Source organism: Dermacentor variabilis, chromosome 9 (assembly GCF_050947875.1).
Source record: "Dermacentor variabilis isolate Ectoservices chromosome 9, ASM5094787v1, whole genome shotgun sequence".
Taxonomy (NCBI): domain Eukaryota; kingdom Metazoa; phylum Arthropoda; class Arachnida; order Ixodida; family Ixodidae; genus Dermacentor; species Dermacentor variabilis.
In genome coordinates this window covers 147,936,804-147,954,116 of record NC_134576.1, presented here as the reverse complement: position 1 = coordinate 147,954,116, position 17,313 = coordinate 147,936,804, and the positions used below count along the sequence as shown (strand labels likewise).

Genomic DNA, 17,313 nt, shown 5'->3' with positions numbered 1-17,313 from the left:
CGAAGAGGCAGTAATTGAGTAGTGCGAAGCCCGACTCCCTTGCTAAGTTGCCTATGGAGCTAGCGAGTGCGAAACAACAATTAAACTGATTTTGGGACATATTGCGAGTGTTTTGCGCATTTAGCACCCAGACAGACAGCTATGAATGTCTCCGCTAGTTGGACGTGCCGCCGAACTGCCATAAAGAGCTTGCTGGCTCACTCGTCGGACCGATGGCAGACGCGACGGCAGCATCGATAGCTCCGTGCGCTACGAAGAAACGCCGGAATCGACGCTACTGTTGTGTTGTGAATTGTCATGAACGTGAAGGACTGAATAACAACGTTCAGTTTTACCGCTTTCCATCGCGATCATATGAAGGGGAAAGGCGAGAGCGCTGGATACGGGCCGTGCAACGTGTGGGGTAATCGAATTACTTTCATTCCCCACAACACAGCGCCTCGCATGAGAAAGTGTGATAATATTGTTCTGCTGTAATTGTGTTGCGTAGCCCTGATGGAGGAATGTGGCAACCAAGCGAAAACTCCAGAATATGCAGCCGCCACTTCGTTGGCAACAGAAAAAGCAACATTGCGGACCATCCTGCGTATGTGCCATCGGTATTTCCACCTGTTTACAGACGTCCGCCTCCGGTTGACTCAACAAGTGGAGCGGAGAGATTTGGCAGGTCAGTTTATTCAAACATTTCGATTCGTTTATGAATTCAAAATCTTGTCCTAGAGCATCGCTGTATCACGAGCTCATTTCTAGTTTCGGTACTTCGTACGTCCTGCGCCGATACAACAAGCACGCTTCGCAGTGTGCTGAGCCTGCTCGACTGGGTTTTTCAAATGTGAGCAATGAAGTTGCTGTAGGTGCACTCGATGAGTAATTGCGAAGTAACGCACGTGTGTAAAAAAAAATTCGCGTTTATTTACATTTATTTGTGCGCGTGTGCTGCTTGAAGCGTCTGCTGTAGCTCCTGCGAGACAGAAAGATGCGGCGCGCAGGCACTGTAGGAAGCGCACTTTCGTTATGTTCGCACGCTGTTTGCTGCCTTAGAAAACGTTTTCTGTTTGTTGCCCTGAAAACGTCCATGGAAGGATTTACTCTCTGTAAATAATTGCGAGAAATAACATTACAATAAAATGCATAAAAAATGTAGGAGATACTTAAGTCTTCTGTTCAGGACATTTTCAATATGAACCAATTCGAAATGCTTCGATTTTTATGTTTATATGCACATAAACAAACCTGTTGATGAAATGAAAAAAAGAAAAACAGGTGTGTTCTAATTTGCTCAACTTTTTTTTTTTTTTTTTGAATTTTGTGTTTCAGTGCTATATTCCTTGAAAAATCATGGTGTCCCTTGTTCACTATCTACATGCATCACATACATGCCTCAGCATTCTACTTTTCAGATGGCAGAAAAGACACCAGATAGATGCTGCAGCTACAACTGTGCAAAGCACAGATCTTTCAACTTCTGCCGAGTGTGCAAGAGGCACTATACCAAGCTGCACAACCCAAGAACATGCTGCAGCTGAAATGCAAAATGTAAGTTTGCCAGAATTAAGGTATGCTTTGTATGAATTCTTGGGATTTCAAATGCACGTATCTCTAATTCTTTTCTTTGTGGTTCCTTGCTTGCAGATTCACAGCATCGAAACAGAAGTTCTCCCCGTCACTGAAGGAGGTATTCCTGATCCTGGGCTTTCCCCTCAAAGTCTTAAGGTTGTTCCTGCGGAATGTGCTAGTGGAACTGTTGTAACTCAGCAGCATATTTTACGGAGTGTTGCTGTTGGCCCTAGCACTAGAACATGCTTTTTTGGTGGCTTCCACAGCATCATTGGCAGCCCAGATGCACTAAGAAGTCTGTGTGGTGTTGACAGCAATGTGTTTGCATTATTACTCAGTTTGTTACCAACAGTTAGGGAGAGGAGTAGTGATGTTACAGTCGAAAATAAGTTGCTCATGTTTTTAATGAAAATGAAGCTGGGAATATCATTCTCTGCAGTTGCTATTCTTTTTGGAGTGCATGAGAAAACTGCGTCCCGTGCATTCTACACTGTGCTGCACACACTACTGAAATAACAAAGGACTGGATTTACAAGCCCCCTATAACTGACATAATGTTGTCGCAGCCATCTTGTTTTAAAGTAAACTATCCACAGTGCACACTCATCATTGATTGCACAGAAATGAAAACTGAAACCCCATCTGAGGTAAGGCAGCAACACATGCTCTACTCGACATACAAAGGAACCTACACATTAAAATTTCTTGTTGCTATCATTCCAAATGGAATGGTGGTATACAAGTCCAAACCATATGGTGGCAGATGTTCAGACACTTATATTACATTAGATTCAAATTTTTTGAACCTTATTGAAGCTCAAGACACAATTTTGGCTGACAGGGGCTTTCCAGGCATCAGAACTTCCCTTGCTGATAGAGGAGTAGTCCTCATAATGCCACCTTTTTCAGTAGGAAGCAATGTTCCTTTCACACCTGAGGAAATGGAACAGACTTACTCTGTTGCTTCTGTCCGCATACATGTGGAGAGGGCAATTAAGAGGATTAAGCATTACAATATCTTAAATCACCGTATACCAATTTCGCTGATTCCTGCAACGGATCACATATTTCACATGTGCTGCGTTTTAGCAAACCTTCAACCACACATGATTTTGTCATAACAAATCGTGCATAATTAAAAGCCCCTACAATGGCTACGTACAGAGAAATATTTTCTTGTTCATACTTTTGGTTATATTGCTCTAGTCCTTGGCAAAGCTTGCAAACAGATAGTGCATCTGAAGCTCATTTACATGCTGTTTTTCCATTACCATTTTTTGTATCCTTTATTGTTTACAAACTTATTACAAACTGCAGTAGCAGTGCCGGGAGGATAAACAAAATCATCCCACTTCGTAGTGCCTGCACATTTCTTATTTAAGTTCACTGCTGCAATAATGTGAGCACTACGTATATTTTTGTTCTTTAAGTACACTGCTGTAATAATGTGAGTATTAGGTTGGAAACAATGCCGCACATATATTAAGTCATTTATTATTGTTCTTGTTGTACTTCATAATTTTAGACCACTGTATCTTGCAGCAATGTTTATTGAGTGCATTTGTCGTAATAAATATTTTATTCGTTGTAGACAAGTGTCACTGAAAACGAGCCCAACAGTAGTGCACAGTAGGCATAAGCTACGCGATACACAGTATGCATTAGCACGATATCTTTGAGCACTTATCGTGCGAACTGCCTTAACGCATGCACTATGAAATTTTTTTTAGCTAGTTGAAACAAATCCATTGTGACAGGCAAGGTGAACTTGGCAGACACAAAGTTGTTTTTGTTTTGCTGTCGTATTCCCTCTGCATGCTACCACATATGACCCAGATTAAACAGCGATTCTGTGAATCGGGATGTTTATGTGAATATAGAGAACTAGGGCGGAGTTACAAATACAACAAATTTATTTACAAATCCATGAGTAAAATTTGACAAGCGAGAGAAACAATCCAGCGTTTAATATCAAGCACATGCTAAGAGAACAAATACAACAGAAAAACTTCATAAATTGTGAGCGTTCTTACTACACTCTATGGTGATATAAACAAGATGGCGGGCAAAAACACCATAGTTAAATTACAAAACATCCATGCTGTGCATTGTGCACACTTAACATAAATAAAGAGACAACCATCCAGTCATTGCAACTTGCAGCAATTGAATGACAAACACCTTTAAGCAAACAAATCACAAGAGTTATATAATTAAAAGCACAGTTAGGTCAATGTAAAAAGTCATACTGGCAGATGCACTAGCTTTTTGGTTATACTTCGCCAACACCTTGTGTTTGGCATCTTCAATTTTATCACTGCAACTTACTATCCGGAAACAAGTGCTCTACACAGTCCTTCCGAGTAGTATTGCTGTCTCGTATAATGTGAGAATATTTCAATAGGGACTTATGTAGTAGAAACAATACATATAAAGAAACAGGATCTACCAATACCACCTGTGATTCCTGATAAAGAATTTAATATTAAAGCACACATTAACTACCTTTCAGTTCTGTCTTGCATATTTTACAAGGATATCTACAACTACACTAGCATAATAAACAATCTTTATTTACGAAGAAGTTCCTTAATGTAAAAGTTGAAATAAAAGTGTTCAAGAACAGGTACAGACTCTGCAAGAAATGCTTCATCTCGCTGTACAACAATAACAATGCTCTGCACAGACGTGTACACAAAAAAGAAGCATCTGCTCGTATTTGTCACATACATTGCAATTTGCACTTGCGTGTAATACTGGTGGCGCTTCTTCAGCGTTAGTTTGCCACCTTCATAAAAGATATAGCTGATGAAGCTAATTTCATTGTCAGCATCAATCAGCACACTGTCTTTCCTTGAAAAGGGGCACTTTATCTCGAGGAGCACAGTCTCCTCACCATCCTTGAACAGTCCATCAGGGCTGGCACACAGCCATGGCTGACTCAATTTAACTATTAGTCCAACCTGCAGTTAGATCTCACATGGTAACACAACATTCCATGCATACTGGCATTTCATTCTCAGTGCAGAGGCAATAATTACAAATCAGTTCAAATAAATTCATGCACAGTTGTAGCACAGCTATTGCTACTTTGTCTTTAATAAGGTGCAATGAGAAAATAAGGTTATAAAAAGTAAACGAACACTGTAGCATATATTTTCGCAAGGCAGATACTCATTTAATTCTGACATTTCACTGCATCTACACAAGCAATGCACTTACTGTTAGTACTGAGCCCTGAAAAATGAGAGGTTACTTTTTGGAATAATACCCTGATGGTAAATATGTCCTTGTTTATATCGCAATGTGATGAAAATTGCTACGAGAACCATTGCTGAGGCTTAAGGTTATCACAATTCAGCTTATCAATAAAAAATATACCAATGTTCTGAGCATGTTGAAATGTACATACATCATTTTTACTAGGACAGTTTTCCAGAGGCACCAAAATGATTGCATAGGATTTTTCAGCATGTTGCTGAACATTTCAACAGAATTACCTGTCCGGTTGGGGAATTGATTAGGTCTTTCAGACTGACTCCAACCAAATAAATGAATTTTATTAGCCTGACATTTGGGAGCCTATTCGGCTACTTCAGGGGGTATCCTTGGGGGGTGGTGTACAGCTTTTAAAGCGTCTTTCATAAAAAGGAGGGGAGAGTAGGGAAGGTGAGGAGACACTTGACAATCGGGAAGAAAGGAGGGGATGGCTGCAGCGGTCGGCTGGGATGACTGATGCTGGGGGAGCTTGACCCGCGAGAGTGCCCTTGACGGGAGGCGGAGGGGACGGGCATGGGAGAGCGCAGACGTTTTGGTCTTGGTGACCTCGAGCGGGGATTTAGCTGGCTGGGCGTCCTTTTCATCTTTTCACCATGTCGCCAAGGCCATGGATATACACCGAGGGTTGCCCTTCACGCTGTTTGCGGTGACCCCTCCCCCCCCCCCCACCTCCCCATATTCTGAATGCGCCATGACTCCAGCAGTAGTATTTTTCGCGAGTTCGTCTCTGTTTGAAGGATTTGGGTTTCTTGGAAAGCAATTTTGTGGTAGGCGGGTTCAGAATGTTCAGCAACGGCGCTGTGTATTCTGTTGAATGTTTTGACGTTATTCTCGTGTTGTCTGGTTCTTTCTGTTAGATTTTCAGTTTCCCTGATGTACAACGCCGGACAGTCGGCACAGCTGATTTCGTAGACGTCTTGAGCTTTTTCTTTTGGTGGACGATCTTCTGGTTTAGGGAGGAAGATATTGAAAGTGTTTATCGGTTTGTGCGCAGCTTTGAGGCCTTCTTTTTTCAATATTCGGCAAGAGCTTCGCTGGTGTCTTTGACGTAGGGATGGACACTCGTTCCCGGGCTGGGTAGGGGAGACGTCAATGGTTGAGGGTCCTGTAGCTTGTTTCTTCTTTTTTGTTGTCGGGTTGTATTTCCAATGAATTCCTCTGTGTAGCCATTCCTTGTAAGTTTATTGAGAACCGTTCTCTTTTCTTTTTTTGATCAGAGTCTAATGGGGAATGAGTTTCGGCTCTTTTGAATGAATAAGTTACAACAGCTGCCTAAATTGGGTTTGCTGGATGGTTGGATTCGAAGTGAAGGTAGCAGCCCATGTGGGTTGGTTTTCGGTAGATTGAAATTTCTAGAATGCCGTCTGCTCGTGTAGCTTGTACATCTAGGAATGGGAGCGATCCGGTCTGTTCCCGCTCATATGTGAACTGTATATCCGGGTCTATGGAGTTTCAAGTGTCTCAGCAGGTTTTTGACGTGCCTCGTCTTCACGACGCAGAAGCAATCGTCCTCGCACCTGACGCTCCAAAATGTCGGGCTAATAAAATTCACTTATTTGTTTGGAGTCAGTCTGAAAGATCTGATTTCTTAGCATGCAGGCTACAAAAATTGACTTGAATCATTGTGCTCTACCCCACTGCACTACTGAATTGTGGCAAAAAGAACGAGATCAGAAAAAAAAGGAGTATATACTGTGATGTCACGCCATCTCCTAAAGTACCTATGTGAAAGCACACAGTTACTGGTGAAGCCAAGTCTTGTCTGGTGAAAAATGACACAGCCACTGATGTTAACTTATCAGGAACTCATGTATGCTGATGTAACCCATACTGAATAACTATCCGGCATACTAACACGACAATAAGTCATCTACTATAACCTATGTCATTTGAAACGCCAGGTCTTCACAAACATAACTACATGTAAAGCTCACTTGATCTATAAAGCCCAATTCTCGTTCAGTATTCCTGTTATATAAAGCATTTGGGGATACAGAAAAATATATTTCTTCATTTCGGGTTTGCTAGAATATATTTGTCAAATATTTCAACAGCTATTGTCAGGAGGAAGCCTCCACATGCATAACTCACCTCGACAACTGACTGATCAGCTTTCTGCTCAAAATCTTTCCTTGCCTCAGCCTCTGTGCTTATCCCTGAAGTATGAAAAGCATTCAGGAGCAATAATAATGTTAAGAAAAACTCTGCGTAAACGTAAGCTTGTGCAAACAATAGTGAACATGCCGACTGTTTGTGTTACCGTGCAATACTGCCTTCCCACTGAATGGCTTCCTGCGGAGCAGCTCTTGCCCAAGGGTCTCAAGTGGCAGTCTGCGAGCCACAACTCTATGGGCAATAGAGCTTGACAAACGTATTCCTCGCTCCTTGTGCCACCTACATAAAAGCACAGGCTTGAAATTCTAAAAATTTTTGTGCATGCTGATGTGTGCCACAATTACCGATAGACAAGACATACACAAAAATATTGTTTGCTAAAATTTGCCAACATAAGAACATGAGGAGGTATACCTTCCACATCCAGCCTGTTTCACCGTGCTGAGAGCAATTTCTTCAGCATCTTTCTGGGTGCACACCACATTAGAAAAGAAGAAGTCTCTCTCAGCGACTGACATATAGTCCACTTGTCGGCGACGTGCAAGGGTGATTATGGTTGGCGCCTTAAGCTTGGATGCCATTACACTATAAATGGGCATACTTTTGTCCCAGGTGCACACTTCTTGTAGGCGTGACAGTTCTGCTGCCTTGGACGCATCGTCAAGTAAGCTCTCAAGCACACACCTCACCTCTTTATCAACTCTATTGAGAGCAGCAAGCTCTTGCATCTGGGTGTGTGGCGATTCAATTGCGGAAAAGTGCTCCCATGCATATGAAGGTGCCACTCTGGCTGGCCTTACTCCACCTAGGAACACCTCTTTGTCACCTGGATCAAAAAGGTTAAACATAAATCCACTAGCAAAGTAGGTAAGGACTGCCTAACGAATGAAGAAAAAAGTGTCTTCTCAAGCATAACAAGTTACAGATTGAACTTACTGCCAAATAGTTCTTCAATGGACTCCTTGGCATCAATGTTCGGCCTTGTTGGATGGCCCCATGTCTGTGGCTGCTCTGTGCATGAAGGCAGCTGTTGTTCATTTATGCACACAGCTACAGCTGCAGCGTGCTTACATGCACCATGGCACCCAGCCTTGCAGGTGCACTTCGCAGTTGCAATGCAACGGTCAGAGTTAAGCTGAAATGCAGTGTTCGCAGATCAGTAAAAGAATGTGACCTGCAAGGTACAATTAAGTGCATGCAGGCACACAATAGTATATTTAGTGTACAAGCACTCAGACTGTGTGTGCATGTGTTTCATAACGCCATATGAGCTACATGTGCTGGCTTTAAAGGGGCCCTGCAACACTTTCGCAACTAGTTATCGAGTGACATTACTAGAGGAACTTATTGACATTACTAAAGGAACTCGCGAATCGCTTCCCTGTCGGTTGATATTCATTTTCTCGTCGTAGTCGTGCATTCCCCCTGCGCTTGGATGAACGAACAGACATACACGGCAGCGGCATGAGATAGGCGACACCCTTCGCGTTTGCCGCAAGAAAGTTTCAAATCCGTTAGGTAAGATGTCTACACGCACAGTGCACCAAGAATCGTGCTGTGGCGAGCAGCTACAGGTTAATTAATCATACTTAGAGTGATATTCGCGAGTCGCTTTCTCCGGATCCTGTATATGTCGCTGATCTGAGGAACTCGGACTGTCCGGAGTAAATGCGGTTTAATTATCGCACGATGCGCACTCGGCGTGTCGGAGAAACGACGCTCTCAAACCGTGCCCTGAAGCATCAAAACCCTCGCTTCACGAGGGCTCCTTTAGTTAATTTATAGCTGTCTCGAGCTAGAGTCCCGTTCCCACGGACTACGAAGCTCAGCAATCTCTGACCGCGGCGCGCGCCGTGTAACACGGAGTAAGCAGCTAAAGGCAGACTCAAGACGCGCGATAAACATCGCACACACCGGGACCTCCCACAATCCACACAGCATCGCGCACGCACGTTTTGAAGGTTAAACGTTCCGGTTTTAACTAGCAAATGCTAACATGAGTTCAAACAAATAAATCCCAAAATATTGCTCGTGAACACCTTTAGGTTTGTTTTACCTTCGGTTGTACCCTGAGAAAGCGGACACGTACGTATCACATTTGCAGTAAATACAAACAAAAGACAACTCAAAGGTGCGCGATAACACGATCGAACGCACAGGAAGCGAGAGCTGAAGCGAGAACGCAACCGAAAACGCGAGGGTCGCCAATGCGAGCTTTGTGCCACTGACCGTAAGCTACGCAGCTAACTGAATTAATCGTGTATGTATTTCATAGCTTTGACATTATGTACGTATCCAAATTTAACACATTTAAGCGCTGGAGAAGGGACGTCGGAGTGCTTACCTCGAACTCGATGACGTACGATGCTCTCTGTACTTGCGAGTTGCAGCACGCCGAAATAACACCCGAGACTTCTTTTACATTATACACGTACTTCGCCCTGCTGAGCTTCTTCCCTTTCCGAAGGGTGGATGGGCGGAAGAAGCTTTCCAGGTCCTTGATTTTGAGAAAACCGTGCCTCAACACAACCGAAAGCGGCGGGTCCATTGTGGCCTATGCACTTTCGCTTGCGGACAGCTCTTTTCGCACTACCCAATTAGCGCCAAGGCTGCGATGGGGGCGCTGGTGATGGCTTTTTCCGCAGCGCCGCCTGGGCAGAGTCTGACGTCCATGGGAGTTTCTTAAGGGGGCACCGTGTCGCCATGGGAATGACGGTACATGTGTCTGCGAGGCTCGTGTTGGCTGGTGTTGTAAGAGGCTTCGTCTAAAACGTGGATATGGCTGTGCAAATAACGCGTTCTCAAAGTAAAATCTTCATAAAATGTTTCCATTCACGCATATTACATCTTTACTCACTCACAATGCATGACCAAGCGAAGAAAAGCAAGAACAGACGACAAACTGTTTCAAAGCGAGCGGGAACCTTGTCGTCTGTCCTCCAACTTTAGCGGCCCGCTGATACTTTTTACGTAACATATAAGCGTACACGCAATAACAAGTTCTCATAGTTAAACAAAACATGTTTTTGCGTAATAATAAAGCTAAAACAGCTTTTCACGTGCTGTTTTTGTAGAAAATGAATCATTGTGACAGACGGAACGGTACTTGTCAAGCGCGTCTTCAAGGTTTGCTGTCTCTCCGAGAACTATGCCAATCCGAAGTCACAATATACCGGCATTCCCATGCATACCACAGCGCCAGATTTCCCTCTAGGTAACGTAGTGAGAAACTCTATGCACAAAACCATATGCACAAAACATTGGTAGCGAAAACCCATGCGAAAACCTCTCTTGCGACGGCAGATGGCAGCACTCTCCACTACTTCAATGATAGCTGCAAAGCCGGTGGTAGCGGTATTCGCAGGTATTCGCTCTCATTTCAGTATTTCACATACCTGGCGACTGAAGCAGCAAAATGAATTTCTGTGGAATGTGCCCCTCTTTTAAACACTCGGCTGCCGTAACCTAGCCGAGGATCTCAGCATGTGCCGTCTGAACCACCGTCTCAAAACGCGCAATATGGAATAAATGGAATAAAAACTGTGCAAACATAGCGGCATGCATTAGCTTGTTCATTTACCTAAAAGCCTCAGTTTGTTTCTTTAAACTAAGAGTTCATCTTGTTGTTGTTTGTAAATATGGACCCCTAAATGCGAAATAATGGACCACAGTAATACTGATTTACAAGCGATTAATGAGAGGCGTCTCACTAGTGCAACGTTGAAGGTCTCTTTATTTAAGGTTCGGCGTCCGTCTAAACTCTCCTTAAAAAGGGCATTCGGCGTAACTGCCGTGCACCGCGTAGTCCACGTGGTGCACAGAATCGCTATCAAGAGATTCTGAATGCAGAATTTTTAGAGTAGGGGCAGTTGGTTGCCGTTCGCACCGGCGCCCCCGGTATAAAGAAAACGGAGAACTCGTAGCGTTTTCACGACGGTGCCTGGATTGTGTTCATTAGCCGTTGACCTTTTTTCATGAGTTCGTGCCTATTATTAATGCTGTCGTAAGTGTATACGATGTCTCCCATTGGCTTTAGAAAATTGGGCAGCGTGCGGGAATCAGTCGTTTTCTCAGCCCCGGAAAAATTGTCACGGCTCTGTCAAAGGCACATTCACACCGAAAGCGGAGCATCTAAGCGGATTTTCAAGGCGGCGAGCGCCCGCGCCGGCGGGAAGGCGAGGCATCGCGCAACTTCTTTAGCAATTTCAAGGACGTGCCGCCATCTCGCGGCACTTTCGGTTTGTGCGCGCACTTTAGATATTTTTTTCTTCGTGGGTCGGCGCGCTCCCGTCCGCTATCTACTTCAGCAAAATGAGCTCAGACGAAGAAGACGAGATCGTTGGCATTTTTACTCGCCACTTGTCTAGTCGATTTTCAAGATTTGTTACAGCGCAACACAAGACAAGGACAAAATAATGTATAAAGCGACGACACGGCGCCGTGTCGTCGTTTTATACCTTCTTTCGTCCTTGTCTTGTGTTGCGCTGTAACAAACCTTACTATGAATCCCAACCAACTGGCCCAACTTGCCGTTTTGACGCTTTTGAATAACAGAAGCGAAAAGCCCAGAGAAAGACATTCGTTTACATTCATTCACCAGCGCTTCCGCAGTGTCGGGTTCTGATTGGCTGCGGCCAACTTATCCGCGCGGAAAAAAATCGGTCCGGGCGCGATCCGGCCAAGCGGCCGCGTATTTTCCGCAAAGCGGAAAATCCGCGGCCGCTTGGCCGGATCCGCTTGTCCGCTCCGCCTTCGGTGTGAATGTGCCTTAAGCGAATAAACGCGCCTAAATCGCATCAGAGTTGTTCTGTCTGGCATAGAAAACGTTTTGTGACGTGCACAACGAATGTAGTCTACCAAATTCCCCTGTCTTGCGGCAGTAAATATGTTGGACAGACAGGCAGGTGTTTTAAGCGATCGACTAAGAGAGCACTGTACAAGGCCACTTAGGCATCCATTGCCGGAACTGCGGCTGTGTGCCATTCTTTGAAGATACTGAAGGTTTTAGCGAGACACAGCGCACAGCTCACCCGGGAAATTGTGGAAGCTGATTTCATCAGAAAACGTGGTAGTATTTGCGTTAGTGTCCCCCCCCCCCTATCACGCTGACCCCTGGTGAAGTCACGTATCTAAACAGACAGAAATCGTAATGCTTAATTTTTAATATTTTTTTCAGGTGACCATGCTCTTAGTTCAGTGACTTGCTGTTAGAACACCCCATGTGACTGTCTTACATTTTCTGCGCATGCCCTTTCTTGTATATATACACACGATGTGGCAACGCAATATTGTTGGAGGTCAGCGCTGTGTGTGTCGTCTATCGCTGTCCTTGTCCTTCGCGCAGTACGTTATTTTTGATCATGAATGACCGACTAGCCCAAGCAACCACCCCAGAAGACTGAGGAATTTGGAGCACGCGGGCTCCCGGGCCCGCCCACGATCCCACTGCACCCATACGTTTATGTTGCTTCAGTCTATAACGCTGGCAGCCCGTTCAGTAGCCATGGTCTGCACAACAGGGTCTCCAGAGCGCACGCAGCAGGATCTCCCAGTCCTTCCAGGTCTTCAAGAGCTCTTGGCTCCTCGGGGGAGGATCCGCCGGGCAGTGAGAAAGGAGGTGGAGAGCAGAAGCGCGAGTTTCAGAACAGAGAGTACAGGCTGAAGTGGCGCTAAAGGATTGCATGTTGATTGCTAAGGGATTTGTGCGATGTGCAGTGCGGTGCGGTGCAGCTGACGCGCCAACTTGGAGGCATGCGTCAGCTCGTTGAAAGTGGGCGCGTGCTCCATCGTGAATCCTGGATCGGAGGCCGCAAGAGCCCGGTTTAAAGAACCTCGAGCTAAGAGGTTGGCGGCGTCGTTTCCAGGATTCCCGCCGTGCGCGGGCTCGTGCGAAATTTAGGATCGCAGTTTTGGAATCTGATAAAACAATACCGTGCTTCGGGGGAGGTGTCTGGGGGGAGTGTGTGTTCTGATGGGAAAGAAAGTGTGATCCACCACGGTAGCGGCCGCTTCATCACCCTTGCAGGCTGCGTCTACCCACACGGCATCCGGCACCGAGCCGCAGTGCCGGTGGAGTGCTGTAGCTCGAGCGCTGCGGCGCTTATCGTGTTGTTCGGGGTACATGTTACGGGGGAGCAGCTTAATGAGCAGTATGCGGTGTAAGGGTCTTGATGTAGGGCGTAATGTCGGATCGTTGGCTGGTATCCGGATTCCAAGGGAATGTACGCCCTTAGAATGATGTAGTTAGGCTTCTTCATGGAGAAACTGCGGACTTGGTTCCTAATGAACTCGGCAGTCCTGTCGCCTTTTGCAGCTTCATCGAGTACCTTCATAAAATAGGCAACGTCCTTGTTCTTTTCAAAAAATTGCGCGCGTTCGTCAGCTACATCGACCATCCCTTGAAGTGTCTGCAGCGCTCAAGACGCGCGACCTTCGCTCGAAGACGGCGCGTTTTCTTAGATTCTTCTGTCATTTTTTTTTTTTTTTGGCATGATGCATCTGCAAATGATGCAATTTCAGCACAGGTTTGATTGCTGTCAAGCGGTGAGCCGTTTTGACCAACAACAGGCTCGTCATGTGAAGCAACAGTGCCCGCGCATTTCGCCCGTGACTGCTGATCATCCTCTCTTCTTTCAAAGCGCGGCCTCTTCGTCCTTCGAGCTGGCGTGGTCCTCGTGCTCATGTAGCTGGGACAACCGGGGAACACTGTCGGCACCGCAGTTGACAAAAGCACCCTCAACTTGGCGGTCGCCTTGTAGTCGCGCTCTGGAAAATGCAGAGCACACACTAATGCCCTGTCATTTGGCTACCATATTGTTTCTTTCCCGCCAGGTCCCTCCCGGGAAATGATTCGCAGCCATGCTGCCCTGCGTTCTGCGTCGCTAGAAAACTCGTGGTAGCGGATTTGGGGGTTCTTCGAAGCATTCGTCGTACACAGCCGCACGCAACAGTTGCGCGGCATTGTGCTGCAAGCATAAAAGATCACACAGGCGTAAACTCTCGAGTGACACTCAACGGTAACGATGCACGCGAATGAAAAAAAAAGAGAAAAAAACACTGAGCTGTGCGCGCTTTTTAATGCTCGCCCCTTCCCGCCAGTGCCTCGCGCGGGCTGGATGGATGGATGTTGTGAGCGTGCCGTTTGGAACGGGGCGGTGGCTTGCGCCACCAAGCTCTTGCTGTTATACTGCCCAGTGTCCTACCTAGGTTAAATAATAAAAAAAAGACATTATGAACTCCCACAACCAAATTTTCTGATCACCTATTGCGAACTGTGCTTTTGTACGTCTCCGTTTTTTTTTTTTTTTTTGTCGTTTCCCTACTTCCACCAATACTCCAATCGCCTCTTACTAATCTCTATTACGGACATGTTTACTTTTCCACTGCTCTCGCTGAACCCAAGGGCTTCAATGAGGCCAGTGGTGCCTAAATCGACCGCTGGGTAGACGTCTTCACATTCTAATAAAACATGATCCATAGTCTCCCTACCTTTACTGCAGCAAGCACACAAGCACATGCATCTTCTTCCTTCTTATATCTCGCTTTATAGGTGCGTGTTCTAAGTCATCCCGATCTCGCTTCGAAAAGTAATGAGCTTCCCTTTGAGTTATCATAAATTGTTTCTTTCCAGATTTCGTTTTTTCCTCTTAAGTAGTTACTCATGGCAGGTTTCTTTTCCATTGCCGCCACCCATGAGATTATTTCAGCCTCTCTGACTTTCCGTTTGACCTTCTTTGTTGCTGTGTTGCCCACCCTACAGGCCGCATACTTGCTGGTAAGCTTCCTAGTTCTTTTCCTCCACTGTGAATCAATGTTTTTCCTGTGCAGATACCTGAACACTCTCACAGCCCATTTACTTTCTTCCATATTCCTCAGCCGTTCTTCATACACAATTTTACTGCGATCTTCCCTCACTTCAAAATTAGTCCAGCCCATATCGCCCTGCGCAGCTTCATTTGTGGTCTTCCCGTGAGCGCCCAATGCGAAGCGACCCACTGACCTTTGGTTCCCGTCGAGTTCTGATTGTACCCCTGAATTAAAGCAAACAACCGCATTTCCAAAAGTAAGTCCTGGAGCCATTACACCTTTCCACATACTCGGAGCACCTCGTACCTATTGTATACCCATAGCGCTCACTGCTTCCATTACGGCTGCATTTCTCTTCCCCTTCACTGTTATTGTTTTTTTCCTGTGTTTCCATACATCTATTGCCTTCGTTTATCCATATACCAAGGTATTTATATTCTGTTACCTGAGGTATTTTCTGGCCCTGTATCTCCACTGTCTGTTCACATGTTTTCATTGAATACCATAACACCTGATTTTCTAACAATAAATTTCAAACCTAAATTGTTGCCTTCCTGCCCACAGATATTAGCCAGACGTTGCAAATCACTTTGCTTGTTAGCTAGCAACACAATGTCGTCCGCATAAAATAAACCTGGGAGCTGCTGCTATATTGCTGTACCCGCCTGTTTGTATGATAGATTAAACCCGATATTACTTCCTTCTAGCGCCCTCTCCATCCTCATCATGTACATCATAAACAGCAGCGGGGATAAAGGGCACCCCTGCCTCAGTCCCTTGTTGATATGAACTGTCTCTTTGCTCCTCATCCCCTCCCATTCAACGCAAACGGTATTTTCTAGGTAAATCTCTCTCAAAAGCTGTAGACAATCGTCACCTAAGCTTCCCCTTTCAGAATATCCCACAAAATGTTGCGTCTACGTAGTCAAAGGCTCCTGTAATGTCTAAAAAGGCCACATATAACGGTCTGCTTTCTACTTTTGATATTTCAATACACTGAGTAAGAACAAATAAGTTATCATCAAAACGCCTACCTATTCTGAAGCCATTCTGAAGTTCTTCCAAAATGCCATTAGTCTCTGCCCATGCTTGCAGCTCTAATTTGATTGCCCGCGTTGCTATAACCTATATATTACCGATGTAATGGTCAACGGTCTATACGAGTGTATTCTATCTTTCTCCCCCTTACCTTTATAAATTACATTCATTCTACTTTGTCGCCGACTGTCTGGTATTCGTATATCTTTTAAAGTTTTTTCTACTGCTTTCACCAGAGCTTCCTTACTTTTTGGTCCTAGTTCATTAATCAGCCTAACGGGAACCTAGTCTAGCCCCGTGGCTGTGGGCTTAGGAATTTTCTCTTCCGCTTTTTTCCAATTGAAATTTGTCAGCACCAGCTCCTTCCACTTGGGTCTCTTTCATGCTCTTTTTTTCCTTCAAATACAACTTTGTTATTGGCTTGGAAAGATTCGGCTTTTATTTTTCGGATGTAATTTATTGCCGCTTCTCCTTCCAGTCTGTTTTAATCTTCGTCTAGAATATGTTGTATTGTGGTTGACTTCCTGCCTAATAATTTTATGTGGTTCCAAAATATTCTAGGTGCGGCCTTCTTTTTCTCACGTATTTCTGACAACCAATGTTCGCTTTCACCTTTTAATTTTGCTTGCACCAGTATTTGAACCATAGACTTTTTCTCCCGGTATATTTCCCATTTACTGGTTGCTTCATCCTGCGGCAACTGCGCCTTCTTTGCCTGCCTGTGCTCTCGAGATGCTTTCTGTCGTTCGGCGATCGCTTCTCGTATCTCCCTGTTCCACCAGCTTTTCGGTTTCTTTCTTCATTTCAAATGAACCATGTTGTTTCTCTTTCCGTATTTCTGTCGTTATCACACTTAGAAGCTCACCATATTCCGACTCTTTACTCGGCCATTTGCCAAGTTCTTCCTCGACTCTAGTGACTATATTTGCTATTTGTTCAGCGTTCAAATTCGTACTGGCCATTTTGCGCTCCTTGCTCTCTTTCCCAACTACATATCCCATTTTCAAAATGATGCGTTTATGGTCACTCCCTATGCTGCTATGCCCTTCCTCATCAATGACAATTTCTCTCAACTTATCATGAATTCCTTCTGTCATCAGACAGTAATCAATGGTCGATTGCCGGTTTCCCGCTTCCCACGTGATCTGCCCTTCACACTGTGGGGATGCGCGACTCTCGCGCGTCCCCTGATATGTTGTTTTTCCCGCAAAGCTTCTTGGGGCCCGCGGCGGTCGGTGTGGTTGAAGCGCATATATATATATATATATATATATATATATATATATATATATATATATATATATATATATATATATATATATATATATATATATATATATATATATACTGTTCTTCCTTCCATTAAGCAGTTGTGAATAGCTCTTGTCCTTGTCGGTCTTTCTTGTTTCCGTGGTTTTATTCGCGCTAAGCCACTACTTCAAATATGGACGACCAACTATAGCCCAACAGTCAACTCTTCTAGAAGAGGCCCGAGTGCGCTGTTGTGGTAACAGCGCG

At 44.9% G+C, this 17,313-nt stretch overlaps 2 protein-coding genes and 1 non-coding gene across 3 annotated transcripts in view; 2 read left to right on the top strand and 1 right to left on the bottom strand.

Annotated features, from left to right (window-relative positions):
* Nucleotides 1–17,313, bottom strand: part of LOC142557808 (cyclic GMP-AMP synthase-like receptor) — a 221,676-nt gene that overhangs the window by 80,484 nt on the left and 123,879 nt on the right. The window lies entirely within an intron of this gene.
* On the top strand, nucleotides 35–2,148 carry LOC142557807 (uncharacterized). The gene is made up of 4 exons (XM_075669938.1): nucleotides 35–403; nucleotides 491–667; nucleotides 1,401–1,536; nucleotides 1,633–2,148. The coding sequence occupies exons 1-4, from the start codon at nucleotides 213–215 to the stop codon at nucleotides 2,071–2,073; spliced, it is 945 nt and encodes a 314-aa protein (XP_075526053.1). The 5' UTR covers nucleotides 35–212; the 3' UTR covers nucleotides 2,074–2,148.
* On the top strand, nucleotides 10,719–10,847 carry LOC142558662 (U11 spliceosomal RNA). Its single transcript, XR_012823076.1, has one exon. It is a non-coding gene; the product is annotated as a U11 spliceosomal RNA (small nuclear RNA).